Source organism: Trachemys scripta, chromosome 2 (genome assembly GCF_013100865.1).
Source record: "Trachemys scripta elegans isolate TJP31775 chromosome 2, CAS_Tse_1.0, whole genome shotgun sequence".
Classification (NCBI taxonomy): Eukaryota; Metazoa; Chordata; order Testudines; family Emydidae; genus Trachemys; species Trachemys scripta.
The window spans coordinates 202,923,890-202,938,849 of record NC_048299.1 but is presented as its reverse complement, the minus strand read 5'-3'; the positions used below and the strand labels follow the sequence as shown (position 1 = coordinate 202,938,849).

General features: G+C 41.4%; 1 protein-coding gene across 8 annotated transcripts in view; it reads left to right on the top strand.

The window, feature by feature from the left end:
• The window catches only part of ESCO1 (establishment of sister chromatid cohesion N-acetyltransferase 1), a 52,603-nt gene that overhangs the window by 22,463 nt on the left and 15,180 nt on the right, over positions 1-14,960 (top strand). For 5 of the 8 annotated variants that reach the window (XR_004644710.1, XM_034762747.1, XM_034762748.1 and 2 more), the window contains one exon: positions 2,872-3,003. Coding sequence is in view for 5 of the 8 variants with exons in the window: in XM_034762747.1 (XP_034618638.1) it covers positions 2,872-3,003 (132 nt within the window). In the remaining 3 variants the exon portion in view is untranslated. Of the gene's footprint in view, positions 1-532; positions 649-2,871; positions 3,004-14,960 lie in introns of all 8 variants that reach the window. The other 3 variants (XR_004644712.1, XR_004644711.1, XM_034762750.1) reach the window with 1 other exon arrangement.

Genomic DNA, 14,960 nt, shown 5'->3' with positions numbered 1-14,960 from the left:
TAAAAACCTTTTTCACACTCTGCAGCCTTAAAGAAGGCTTGGTGCACTTTCTAATAGTTAATGCATTCCTCTAGTATTCATATATTAGTAGCTTTTTAAATATTTAACATCTCCATATGTATGCCTGTCCACACACTTGAATACATATAAGTAACATCAATGAAATCCTAAAAAATGATCTGCCAGAGACCAGCAACATTCTAATATTATTGTCCAATGTAATTGGGCTGTATTATGTTCTTGTTTATAGAGACTATGATAGAAGACCATGTGAGCTGTATCAGGCAAGATAGGATGAATTAAGAATACTGGCAATCTTGAGGATTTCTTTGCCATTAATGTTTTAGTGACTTCATCGTGGTGTTAATTTGTTAATGTACCACCATTTACTTTTTGAATAAATGTTAACTTCCCAATCATTTGAATAGGATTTCTTTTCACAAGGCTTGTTGCAGTACTGTTTATACATTAACTATAAGAATTGCTTTATATTTAGCTGACTTTCAAATGTACATGTCTTATCTTTTTGAAGTGTACTCCAAGCATCAAAGCAGACTTCCCCCTCACCTATCCTACCCTGAGCATCGGGGACATGTTCTCCATCCTCAAGATAGCAAAAATTAGGTTCGGTTCAAGTGGGGTCGTAAGGTAATCACATGCATCCTTCCTCCTGAACTGCCTTTTTTCCTTCCTTGTGTGTAAATAGTTGAAATTCAGCACACTCCTTTGGCCAAAACGGCAGTTTCTTCTGAACTACACCTCTTTAAAGGAGGCCTGGAGCTAGGGGGGAAAAAATGCATCAGTCTCAACTTTCACACCCTTGGAACCCAAGTCTCTCCCTGATGCTCCAGCCCAAAGCCAACACATGGAGCAGCATTTGTTTCCTTTTTCTTTGAAGAATTCTTCCTTTTCCCCTCTATTACATGCCATAGGAATGTAAGAATTGCCATGCTGAGGACAGACCAATGGATCTTCAGGTCCCAGTTTCCTGCTTCCAGCAGTGGTCCATGCATGTGCCTTCAAAGAGAGGCTTAAAAATCTTATTATGCACCTCACTAGCACAGTGATGTACCTTGTCATGTTTTCTCCATCCCCCCTCCTATTGTCTTTCTCCAGTACTCTTGTGTGTATTGTGAGCTACAGAGTGAAACTTGTGAAAAGTTACTAGAATTAATAGAGCATGGTTATAGTGGGTAACTTACAGGGTACACTAAGATGTGTTTTTTCCTTAGAAAAGAAACTATTCTTAAAGGTCTGACTTCACCAGTAGATTTGCTTGAGGTTACAACTGTTTCTCTGATAGTTCAGTTTTCAATGTTGATCTAATTCTCTTCAGACCAGTTAAACCAAATATTGTTCAAAGTTGAAAGAGGGAGTGGGAAACAGGCTGAAAAAATCTAGTCATACTGCAAAAAGACCTTCTCAGTAATATAGTGTAAAAAAATCTATAAATATATCTTCTTTTTTAAAAGATGAAATTAAATTCACAGTAAATATTCATGCAATATTATATTTTGAGATTAACACCCACATATCACTAAAAATTTTCCCTAGAAAATTCCCTCTTTTACTCATGTAGTATTATTTACTGTATATTATGGTAATTGGATTCCATATTGTGTGTAATGTCTACCTAGCTTAACTCCATTTTTAACCTTGTGTGTTTTATAGTCCATTATCTTTAAACAAAGTCCAAACACAGGTTTGATTCATTTAAAACCAAAACTTTATATATATATATATATTAGCCAAAGATAAGTTTCCAACCTTTTCAAAATATACATCTGTTCTTTGGAACAATCTTCATCCATATGAATTACTTAATTCAAATCAACAAAGACCCTATACTTGAGGTCTTATTCCTTATTTGGCATTAATTATGTTGATTCCTAGTTCTTTGTACTCTTCATAATGAATAATACTTATGTATAATCAGTAAATTGCAAAACAAATACTGAATTGTCTGTGTGCTAAATGATTACAAAATAGTAATAAGATTAAATGTCAGAACAAAATTACTGAGAGTTCCTTTATATATGGGACTTTTTTACAGTGTTAGGGAAAAACAAGACAAGACGAAGCATGGTAAAGTTAAGAATCTTTAGATATCTGGGCAAGGGGTATATTCTTAACTGCTGCATATGATTTGTTATATATAAAATGCGACTTGTATCCCTAAAACTTCAGGGGAAGGGAAATGAAAAGTAGTGCCAGACAATTTTAATTTGAAAATATTTAACATTAATTTATCACCGTAGAAATTTGAAATACAATGCCAAGACATAACATGTCCTCCTGTTCCTCTAATGCTTATTTCCATAACTGTTAGGTTTTATTTTTTTTTTATGGTAGTGCCTATAGTATGCTAGATGCTTTCCAGGCACTCAGGAGGGGATGGTCCATGCTCAAGAAGCTCACTATCTAAGGACAGACAGAAGTTAAAGCATAGGGAACAACAGAATCTATCCTCCCTCCCACCACCACCCCCATACATGATAGCTAAACTCTCTGTAGATAGCAAAGTAGGTAAAGAAGTCATTGTCTTACCTTACCATGTGGTCCAGCTACTATGTCTTAACTCTAACCTGGAAGAACTACCATTAACACTTTGGGTGGGGGAGAAGTTGTCTTAATGTATTCTTTAGTCTATGGCCTCTGCTGTAACTCAGCTTGTGTGCTGGCCATTGGAGGGTAGACTTTTGGTCACTACATATTTAGTATACTACTTGTTTTCCTCCTTCTCCACTTCCTTTTAGCCTCAGTGCAGAATCTACATGTGCTTATGTTTGTGAATTGCATATCTAGCTATGAAAAGTTTCTGTTGTGTCAACTGTGTGTGTGTATAATTTTTTTTTTTTTTTTTTTAAATAGGACGCAGGACAGAAAAGATTTGGAGCTATTTCCTGTAGTATTTGTGGAATGCTTTACACGGCATCAAATCCAGAGGATGAAACTCAACATCTGCTCTTCCACAACCAATTCATAAGTGCTGTAAAATATGTGGTAAGAGAACTTCATGTCTTTTTAAAAAGTAATAAGCTTTATTTTCCTTGCTGTACATCAAATGCAATTCAGATTACTTTTAATAAACTCTTAAAATATCACAGTAGATGATATTCATCTGTGGTAAACATTTGTTTTAAGGGAGCCTAGCAAATGGTAATAAATCACCTATAAAAATTGATTATCATGATAGCAACATTCTTCAGTTTTATCCCTTCCTTGTTGTATTTCTGTATTGTTTTGTAGATAAATAGTCATTTATCACTATTTTTAAAGTTTTGTTAGATTTAGCTTTTGATATAATTGGTATTGCTACAACATCTGGCATAAGAACTAATTGGGGAGATCGTTGTCTTCTTTAGAATGCCATCCAGATGACTTATAATTCACTTTTTTTATATTGGCTATGTTAAATTAATATCAGTGATTCAGAGTTGGAATATCTTGGAACTTTGACCATAGCATTACAGTGTATTAAAACTTTAGATAATAGACTACTATTTTTAACAGTATAATTAAAATTATAACTGTACATTCCATACTCTACTTAGGCATAGTAGGTATGGTTGAGTCAACTCAAGTTTAAAACACAAGCTTGAAGTACTGTACAATTTCAGATAAGTATTTTGTAAAATCAGCTACTTTCAAAACTTGTCCGTGTCTGAAATCCAGAACAGAATCTATAAAGTCTGTTTTTTGTTTGGTTGGTTTTTTTAATCACACATGTTACCTTCAGTACTCTACACGCAAGTAGATAAGACCTCCAGGATAACTGAACTGAGGCCACTAATCATTTCATATAGGTACCAATCAGCAATTAGACTACCATTAAATCCTGACCTGAGTTTGAATTAGTGGTCTAAAAAAGATCCATATACCATTACTAATACTTTGAAACCATCCAGTCTCTTTAAACAATTATTGCCAAATATTGAGGGCTTGTTTCATTCTTTTCTTGTTTGGGATTCAGCCAGCCAACTATCTTAGAAAATCTTTTCTGAAAAGCATTAGGCAAATTGAAGGGGATGGATAGGTAGAGATTGTGATAGAAAGCAACTGTGAATACCTGTTTTCCTACTTGTTTCAATTTGTCCATAGTAAATCCATCTATTAATCATCTTAAAGAATTTTTGGGTCTCAGATGTTCCCCAGGTTCTGTGTCTTGTCTGGTGTAGTAGAATAGTTACTGTAGCAAACAGCACAAAGTTTACTGAGGCATATCTGGTTTTGAAATGCTTTGCTTGCCTTGGTGGAAGAGCATTTTTATGGACAAATGGAAACAGGTTTGGGAATGTAACTGATATAAGAACAAATGAAAGATTAAATTAAATTAAATCCTTTGAACAGCAGTTTGTAGACTAGTCTTGTAGCCATTCACCGCTGCTAGCACATTGGTGATCTATAGCTTCAGGTGGTATTGGGGGACCAGGTAGGAATTTCTGAGGAAGTGAACAAATACTTTAAAATGCTTTAAGAATGATGAGAGTTGGATCAGCTGATATGCCCTCCTTTCCTTGCTATCCTAGACATATCTAGGATAAGACTGATATGCATGTAAGTGAAAGGGAGAAGAAACTGTCTTAAAAACAATCTGGAATAACTATTTACAATGAAAAAGTTCAAAAGCTAGAGAGTTTAAAAAAAAAAGGCTAGAATTTTTAAATATGATGAAGACAAAGTGTTTAGAAAGGTGGCTGATGGCTGTGAAAAAGCTTTACATAAATTGCACCCAAGCATGCTATTTTTACCTGCACCTCTTAGTGAGTGAGAGCAACATCTCATCTTCTGAACTCAGACTCTGGTTGTGGCTCCTCAAGTCATTTCTAAAGATGAATGTAGAATAACAGATACTGTGGCAACTGGGATGATGATTTTATTTAATACATTCATATAAAATAGAGTTGAAAACAAGGGAAATAATTTTGTGAATGTCTTTGAAATTTCCTCCCTTATTTTTAGTTGAAAAATGCTTAACCAAATCTATAGTTGGCCAAACAATGGGAAATTTAATCTAGAACTGAATGAATACATACTCTTCTTTCTAGTTGTTATAACCCACACTTGCATGTTACTGGCTCTTCTGTTTCCCCTCTTCCAGATCTTCACGTGGGCTTGGTGTTCTGGGTAGATTCAGTATACTATGATGATGGCCATGATAGAAACATCTATATAAAGGTGTCTTGAAAGGATTTTTTTAAATTGGCCTTTTGCCTTTTTATGCTGCTTTGATGTCTAAAGAGAGCCTGAAATGTTAGTTTTTCTGATTTCTAGAAATATCAGAAAAGTCAACTTTTCCTCATCTTAGTTTTTCTAGACGACTTCTGGAGGGAGCGATGACTCAGGGTACATATTGTCAACTGTTGCAGGTTAATGTAAGTTGACAGTATTGAAACAAACTTTCTCCAATAGTTAATCATCGAAATTAAATAGGTAGTGATCTGATTTTGTTAAAGATCTCTTCCCCCTTTTAAATTGCTCATCTTTCACACACTCTTGAAAACTGATGTCATTTCATTAGTTCTCCAATCATTTTGCACATGACCCTTAAGCAGCGTTATCATTGCTCATGTGGGAGACTGATTTAACTTTTAAGGGCAGTATCTCAAGACATCTTCCTCCACTGCTCAGATCCTTCATCCTGTGATGCCTCTGTATGAGACATGAGAAAATTTGTCAGACTCATTGTTAGGGAGAAAAGTAAGGCTACATTTTCTCTCTTCCTTCCCTATGTACCTTGGGATGATACTGAACATCTCTCTCAATTAAAATCTCAGAGATAGTTTGCACATTTTTTCTTTCCTATCTTGCTTGCACCTGCTGCTACCATGACGTGTCCATGAAAGTAGACAATGTCTGATTTTTGGTTGGTAATAGTCCTATTTTTTTTTTTAAAGAAAATATTTTCTTCCACATTCTTTGGCCAATCAGCGGATGCATGAGATGGAAGAGAATAAATTAAGTCCCTTGCTGCTATCAACTAAACTCTGAAAAAATGATTCTTCTAAAATTGCTTCCTGGCTGTGCTCATCTAATTTCCTTTGACAGATGTACACTGTGTCCTGAATAGCATGTAATTCCCAAGAGCACTTTAGAATTGGGCAGAACAGGCCACAGTTGAGCTACCACATGGCCACAGATGTCCTCTTACTTCCCCATGTGGTGGCTGGTTCCTTTTTATGATTAAAGATTTTTTTTATTATTATTATTTATTATTATTTATTATTATAGAACCTCTTCTTGCAATTAACTGAGACTGTTTGTTTTCATTCTGATGCTTTCTTTAGTTTGTATGAAAAGTTGTCCTCCTTTAAAAGAATCTAAACTACGTTCAAAGCAAATATTTTAGTCCATCTCAAGTCTAGTTGAAGAGGCAAATATCATGATGAAACACTCTATCCCAGAAGCTTGTCTTGTGTTCCCGCACACATGCACACACTTGGTCGCTCATTCATGTATTTTTTTTTTTCTCTCTATCTTCTGAAGGAGTTAGGCCAAGCTTTGAAAAACATTACCAGATTTCTCCTAGTTACAGGGCTAATTCTGCTAGCCAGAAGCAGACTGGAAAAAGGGAGAGGGAAAGCAAACAACAAGGTCCATTCAACAGTCTTGATGAGAAATCCACCCCTGATAAGAAAGGCAAGGTGCTAGAAGCCAGTCCCTGAATCCTGTTTACAGTCTCCCTCTTTGTATCAACCCCCTATTAATTGTCTAATATGGTGGTTTTCAACTTTGTTTTTCCATCTAGCAATATGGGGAGGGCAGTTTCCACTCCACCACCACTCACAAGTTTCATCCTGTGATGTCTCATTGTGAAACATGAGAAAATTTGTTAGATTGATAACCCCTTGAGAACCCGGGATCTAATATATTGGGAGATCCAACAGCTGCTGGACTCCCAGAAGGAGAAAGAAGGTTTTGCTTCTGCTTTCCCACCGTAAAGCTTCCTGCCGCTTGTTGGGGCAGGAGGGGTCTTTGCTGCTCTAAGCCTTCTTTCACCTCATGGCCTTTTGACTGTTACAAAGGGTGGTTTGTCTCTGTTCATCTACCCTCCCTAGGTCAGTCTGGTTGTGTGTTTTTTAATTTTATTTAAGGGTCATCCTCCCTTGTGACTAACTTTGCTACTATTCATAGTTCTCAAATAGTAGCAGAGGGAAACTGATTTCTCTCCCCCCGCACCCCATCCCCCCAGTTTCATGGCTGCCTTCAAGGTTCTAAATAACAGCTGTGGAAGTGATTAGTATCTTGCCAATTTCACTTGGCTACTACTTGGAGAAAACGGAACAGCAGAGGCAGTGGTACTATTTGCCTGCAGAGTAAATAAGCTAACATTACTTTAGTTCATATTTTAAAGATTGTCTTTGCACCCAGAAGTGCTGGAAGTATTTTTCCATGAGACCCTGAATTCTGTAAATATTGATGGCTTTAGTTGCATTCCCTTTCCACTTCCCAGGGAAGGCTTTTACTCACTACTGGCATATGGATTTTTCAAGTCCAAGTTAAGTCTTATTTTATGCAAGACAAGAATACTTGCTTTTTGCCTTCAATATAACTGTCTTAATATTTGCCTTTTGAAATTAAAGTTTTTTGTTGTCATCATTGACACAACTTTCATTTTAATGAGGTAAAATGAATTTTTTTTTCCGTTCCTTTCAACTCTGTCTCTTGCTGACTTTTAGGAAGAGATTTAAGTCTTATGTATTCTCCAAAGACTTCCCCACCTTAGAATAATATTGATCAGTGTTCCAGTTATTTGTGTTCAAAATTACTGATTATTATAGGTGGGGCTGGTAGCATTGCCTATTAATGTTGGCTGACATTTCCCATTATAAAGCCCTGTTTTCAGTTGCTTTTAACTTTGCCAAACTAACAAATTGAGCTGAAATTTTCCAGGCTGGGTGTCTGCCTCAGACTGCATATTTTTTGGAGAACTTCAGCCACAATGGTTCAGCAATTTCTGAGAACTAGACTAGGGAAAAATGTTGTTTTGCCCATGTTAAATTCTAATGACCTTTGCTTCGAAAAGCTCTAGTGCCCCATTTCTTTGAATATAGACTCAGAATTTGGCACAGTGGGTGGCCTTTGTGTGAGGGTGTACTTTTTGCCATCCCCATAAAAATCTGCCCAAACTTGGCCAAGTTATAAGAGTTTAAAAAATGGCATGCTTACTATGAGGTTCCTTAAATTTTAGTAGCTAAATTTTCAAGATTTTTGACAGCACTGGTCATACTCCAGCCCCAGGCTGAGCAGTCCTTTCCCTGTAGCTCTAGGCTACTGAAGGCTGTGCTGGCTCTGGGTCCAAGTAACTAAACTGAGAGACATTCTCCAGTGCTCTCAGTGATACTCCCTCCTCCCCCAGTTGGACCCAGGCTGCATGGAGGAGGAAATTGCCTGATGCAAATGCAAAGTGGCCAAGAGTTGGGCCTGTAGGAAAGGCGGAGGTAGTAGATTTGGGGGGGGGGAATAGGGACTATGAGTTGGAGTGTGCAGGTGACTGGAACAGGAAGCCAGGTGAGGAGACTGAGAACCAGTGGGCGGGGATACAGAGGTGACAAGGAGCCAGGGTGTAGAGGGGGAGACCTGGTACTGTTTGGACAAAGATTGGGACAAGGAACCAAGTGTGGGGGTGGGATACTGGGGACTAAGGCAGTAGGGATGGGAAATGTGTGGGGGGAAACGGGGAGGTGACTGGCCGTGGAGCTGCAACGCAGGGAACAGGGACTTAAAGTGCAGGGGTAGGCTTAGTCTTGGACATGGAGTTTGGAGGGATGAACCTAGAACGTGCTGGGCACTGGGATGAGAAGTTTGAAGAATGAAAACTAGAACTATTGAGGTGAAGAGAATGAACTGAGACAAGGAGCCAGGGATGGGGGAAGATAAGATTGGACTTGTGACTGGGTAGGTAAGATGGAATAGAGGAGTCTGTTCCCATTAAAGCACAGAGCTTGGAATGGAACTCTAGATTCTAGAGACTTACCCTTCTGCTCTCAGCACATACCTGTGAAACCCACTGGTAAAGTGTTCCATCCTCTTGTAGTGCTTGCCAACATACTACTGCTATCTGTTACTCCGTTAGCTCAAATGGCACAGGTCTGTGTAATTAATTTAAAGGTTCCAGGTCTGCCAATTGTCAGTGGAGATGTTGATATGGAATTTCTGTTTTTTTCAGTTTTCTTAAAAACCTAGGAAATCACACACATTTCTGTGTTTAAAATAACATTATTAAGGTAGCAAAGTCAAGCAGTCAGAAGTTAGGAGATGGCAGAATTAAAGTTTCAATGACAACCTGAATTCAGTGCTCTGTCATACAATCTTTAATTACATGCTCACACAGTATTTTTTTCCATATGAAGTCCATCTCTAGTTGCAGTAGGACTATGACTTAGGCATGACTGTGTGTAGGGAGAAAGTGTCTTCGATCACATCTAGTCTGAATAGTAAGAGTTAATCACTGTTTACTGCTGGGAATATATCTTGGAACCCATGCTCATAATTCTTTGGGTCACCAAATCCCAAGGACAAGACTTAAAGCTATTTGTAATGGCTATTGGCTTAAAGCATTTATAACAACTCTTTTGGAATGTGGGAATTTAGTAGGATATTGGTATTGAAGATAAAACTGAACATTCATCTTCATAAGATGGAGGTAAACAGAAGACTTATGCTTTCTCTTAACCATATTGAATCCTTGAGTATGAGGATAAATACGCTGTGCAGAATAAGCCTTGCTGATATTTCAAATAGGATAGCTCATGCTATTTGATATCACCTTTCTTTTACTGTTCTAAAAATGTCTTAATTTTATTTTAACCCCTGATAATACTGTGTACGTATCACCCTTCATCCAAGAATCATGAAGCATTCTACAATCAAAATCTCAACACCCCTTAAGAGGTAATACCTCATTTTACAGGTCAGGGTATGAAGGCAAAGAGAAGTTGTGATTTGCCCAAGGTCACTCAATCAGTGGCAGAGCTGGAAATGGGAATCCAGGTCATATTACTCAGTTCTGCACTCTAAACTATAGACCCTGTTCCTTTGCCATCTTCACAGAGTGTCAAGGATGCAACGTACAAAGGTTCACTTTTAGAATTTAATTTCAGAAAGACATTCCTGTTAAAGGCATAATCAAGAAAAGAACTTGTGAAGTTCCTTACCAGAATTGAACAGTATCAAGTGATTTTTTTTTTTTCATCCATAACTAAATATTTTCAAGAAGAATCTGAGTATATCATCTACTCTTCGGGGTAAATTTTTTTGGGAACCTATTTTTGTAGACCAGTCAAGATCATGTGGCACAACAAACAATTTCTGGAATCGTATCGTATTTAAGTTTATACGAACTTGGGAAATTCAGAGTTAACGCATTCTACTGTATTCTTAATTTACATGGTTTAAAGGCAAGTCTATATTAGAGAATTTTGGTATTGCAGACTGTGACGGGTTCCCCCCAGGATGCCACCTGGTTCTAGGGTACCACTGAGCCTGCCTGACCCACCAACCTGGGTTCCCTTCACACTGTTCTGCTGTGACAGGCCCTCAAACCTCTTCCAGAACACATACAGGTAGGGACCCACCCAGCTGCAGCTACATACAGATGCTGAGATCAGTTCTGCATGGGAAGGCTTCAGCTAAGGAACTGCCCAGCTACTTAACTGCATCCCCACCCCCGCCCGCCTTGGAGGGTAAACCCAAAATGATACCATCTTGCGCTGCACTGAGGAACTGCACAATATAAGCCCATGAAATTTGCCGTCTCCTTCAATGTGGACAGGAATATACACAGCTTCTTGCTCCAACTTATGACTTCCACATAAACTGGTTTTAGACAAGGCAAAAACAAATGCATTAACTACAAAAGAGATTTTTAAGTGATTAAAAGGTTTAACAGACCAATCAAAGCAGATTGCATTTTTGTTTGTTTGCTAGGCAATCTAAGGGTATGTCTGCACTACGAAATTAGGTCGAATTTATAGAAGCCGGTTTTATAGAAATCGGTTGTATACAGCCGATTGTGTGTCCCCCAACATAAAATGCTCTAAGTGCATTAAGTCGGCGGACCGTGTCCACAGTACAGAGGCTAGCGTCGACTTCCGGAGTGTTGCACTGTGGGTAGCTATCCCACAGTTCCCGCAGTCTCCGCCGCCCATTGGAATTCTGGGTTGAGATCCCGATGCCTGAATGATGCAAAACAGTGTCGCGGGGGGTTCTGGGTACATGTCGTCAGGCACCTCCCCCTCCGTCAGAGCAAAGGCAGACAATCTATTTGCATCTTTTTACCTGCGTTACCTGTGCAGACAACATACCACGCCAAGCATGGAAACCGCTCAGCTCAGCTCACCGTCACCATATGCCCTCTGGGTGCCGGCAGACGTGGTACTGCATTGCTACACAGCAGCAGCCCCTTGCCTTTTGGTAAAGATGGTATATTACGACTGGTATCAGTCGTCGTACTGCAGTGGCTGTCAATCATGGGCACCGGGCAGTCTCGACGATGATGGCTATCAGTCATAGTATGCTATTTTCTGCCAAGCTCCCAGTATTTTCTGCCAAGCACCCAGAAGATGCCGAGGGCTATCAGTCATGCTGCACTGTCGTCTGCCAGCTTAAGATGTAAAAAATAGATTTGTTCTGTATTCATTTGCTTCCCCCTCCCTCTGTGAAATCAACGGCCTGCTAAACCCAGGGTTTTGAGTTCAATCTTTGGGGGGGGCCATTCTGTGCGACAGTTGTTTGTGTTTCTCCCTGGTGCACAGCCATCTTTGTTGATTTTAATTCCCTGTACCTGTACGCCATGTCGTCACTCGCCCCTCCCTCCGTCCGTCAGATACTAGTTTCGTGCCTTTTTTCAGCCCAGATGCCATAGCATCATGGATCCCGCTCAGATCACCGCGGCAATTATGAGCACTATGAACACCATGCGCATTGTCCTGGAGTATATGCAGAGCCAGGACATGCCAAAGCAAAACCAGGACCAGCCGAGGAGGCGATTGCAGCATGGCGACGAGAGTGATGAGGAAATTGACATGGACATAGACCTCTCACAAGGCACAGGCCCCAGCAATGTGCAAATCATGGTGTTACTGGGGCAGGTCTATCCGTGGAACGCCGATTCTGGGCCCGGGAAACAAGCACAGACTGGTGGGACCGCATCATGCTGCAGGTGTGGGACGATTCCCAGTGGCTGTAAAACTTTCGCATGCGTAAGAGCACTTTCAAGGAACTTTGTGACTTGCTTTCCCCTGCCCTGAAGCGCCAGAATACCAGGATGAGAGCAGTCCTCACAGTTGAGAAGCGAATGGCGATAGCCCTGTGGAAGCGTGCAATGCCAGATAGCTGCCGGTCAGTCGGGAATCAATTTGGAGTGGGCAAATCTACTGTGGGGACTGCTGTGATCCAAGTTGCCAGGGCAATCAAAGACCTGGTGATATCAAGGGTAGTGACTCTGGGAAACGTGCAGGCCATAGTGGATGGCTTTGCTGCAATGAGATTCCCAAACTGTGGTGGGGCGATAGACGGAACCCATATCCCTATCTTGGCAGCGGAGCACCGAGCCACCGAGTACATAAACCACAAGGGGTACTTTTCAATGCTGCTGCAAGCCCTGGTGGATCACAAGGGATGTTTCACCAACATCAGCGTGGGATGGCCGGGAAAGGTACATGATGCTCGCGTCTTCAGGCACTCTGGTCTGTTTCGAAAGCTGGAGGAAGGGACTTTCTTCCCGGACCAGAAAATAACCGTTGGGGATGTTGAAATGCCTATCGTTATCCTTGGGGACCCAGCCTACCCCTTAATGCCATAGCTCATGAAACCGTACACAGGCAGCCTGGACAGTAGTCAGGACCTGTTCAACTACAGGCTGAGCAAGTGCCGAATGGAGGTGGAATGTGCATTTGGACGTTTTAAAGCGCGCTGGCGCAGCTTACTGACTCGCTCAGACCTCAGCGAAAAGAATATCCCCATTGTTATTGCTGCTTGCTGTGCACTCCACAATATCTGAGAGAGTAAGGAGGAGACATTTATGGCGGGGTGGGAGGTTGAGGCACATTGCCTGGCCGCTGATTACGCGCAGCCAGACACTAGGACGGTTAGAAGAGCACAGCAGGGTACGATGCGCATCAGAGAAGCTTTGAAAATGAGTTTTGTGACTGGCCAAGCTACGGTGTGAAACTTCTGTTTGTTTCTCCTTGATGAACCCTCCGCCCCAACCCCCACCCGGTTCACTCTACTTCCCTGTAAACCAACCACCCCGCCCTCCCCTCCCCCTTCGAGCACCACTTGCAGAGGCAATAAAGTCATTGTTACTTCACATTCATGCATTCTTTATTAATTCATCACACAACTAGGGGGATAATTGCCAAGGTAGCCCGGGATGGGTGGGGGAGGAGGGAAGGAAAAGGACACACTGCAGTTTAAAACTTTAACTCTTATTGAAGGCCAGCCTTCTGATGCTCGGGCAATCATCTGGGGTGGAGTGACTGAGTGGCCGGAGGCCCCCCCACCCTGTTCTTGGGCGTCTGGGTGAGGAGGCTATGGAACTTGGGGAGGAGGGCTGTTGGTTACACAAGGGCTGTAGCGGCGGTCTCTGCTCCTGCTGCCTTTCCTGCAGCTCAACCATACGCTGGAGCATACCAGTTTGATGCTACAGCAGCCGGAGCATCACTCTTGCCTTCTGTCTGCAAGCTGACGCCACCTATCATCTTCGGCCCACCACTTGCTCTGTTCATCCCGCGATTCAGCCCGCCACCTCTCCTTTCGTTCATACTGTGCTTTTCTGTAGTGTGACATTGACTGCCTCCACGCATTCTGCTGTGCTCTTTCAGCGTGGGAGGACAGCTGGAGCTCCGTGAACATGTCATCCTGAGTCCGCCGTTTTCTCCTTCTAATCTTCGCTAGCCTCTGTGAAGGAGAAACATTTGCAGCTGGTGGAGGAGAAGGGAGAGGTGATTAAAAAAGACACATTTTAGAGAACAATGAGTACACTCTTTCACGTTAAATTTTGCTGTTCACATTACACAGCACATGTGTTTTCGTTACAAGGTCGCATTTTTCCTCTTATATTGAGGGTCTGCCCATTTGGTGTGAGAGATCACTCATACAGTGCCAGGCAACAGATTTCGGCTTGCAGGCAGCCATGGTAAGCCACAGTCTTTAGCTTTTTTAATCTTCTTAACGTGTGGGAATGGTTTCAAACAGTAGCGCCCTCATTTCCCATACCAAGCACCCATTGGGTTGGCCATTTAAAATGGGTTTGCAATGTAAAAGGAGGGGCTGCGGTTTCCGGGTTAACATGCAGCACAAACCCAACTAACCCTCCTCCCCTCCCCCATACCCAGTTATCGGGGATGATGACTTCACCCCTCCCCCCCCACCATGTGGCTAACAGCACGGAACATTTCTGTTCAGCAGAGCAGGAAGGGGCACCTCTGAATGTCCCCTTAATAAAATCGCCCCATTTCAACCAGGTGACCGTGAATGATATCATTCTCCTGAGGATAACAAAGAGCGATAAGAAATGGATGTTGTCTGCATGCCAGCAAACACCGGGACCATACGCTGCCATGCTTTGTTATGCAATGATTCCAGACTACGTGCTACTGGCCTGGTGTGGTAAAGTGTCCTACCATGGCAGACGGGATAAGGCAGCCCTCCCCAGAAACCTTTTGCAAAGGCTTTGGGAGTACATGAAGGAGAGCTTTCTGGAGATGTCCCTGGAGGATTTCCGCTCCATCCCCATACACATTAACAGACTTTTCCAGTAGCTGTACTGGCCACGATTGCCAGGGCAAACTAATCATTAATCACTAAACACGCTTGCTTTTAAATCATGTGTAATGTTTACAAATGTACACTCACCAGAGGTCCCCTGTGTGCCCTCAGGGTCTGGGAGCATGCCTTGGGTGAGTTTGGGGGTTACTGGCTCCAGGTCCAGGGTGATAAACATATCCTGGCTGTTG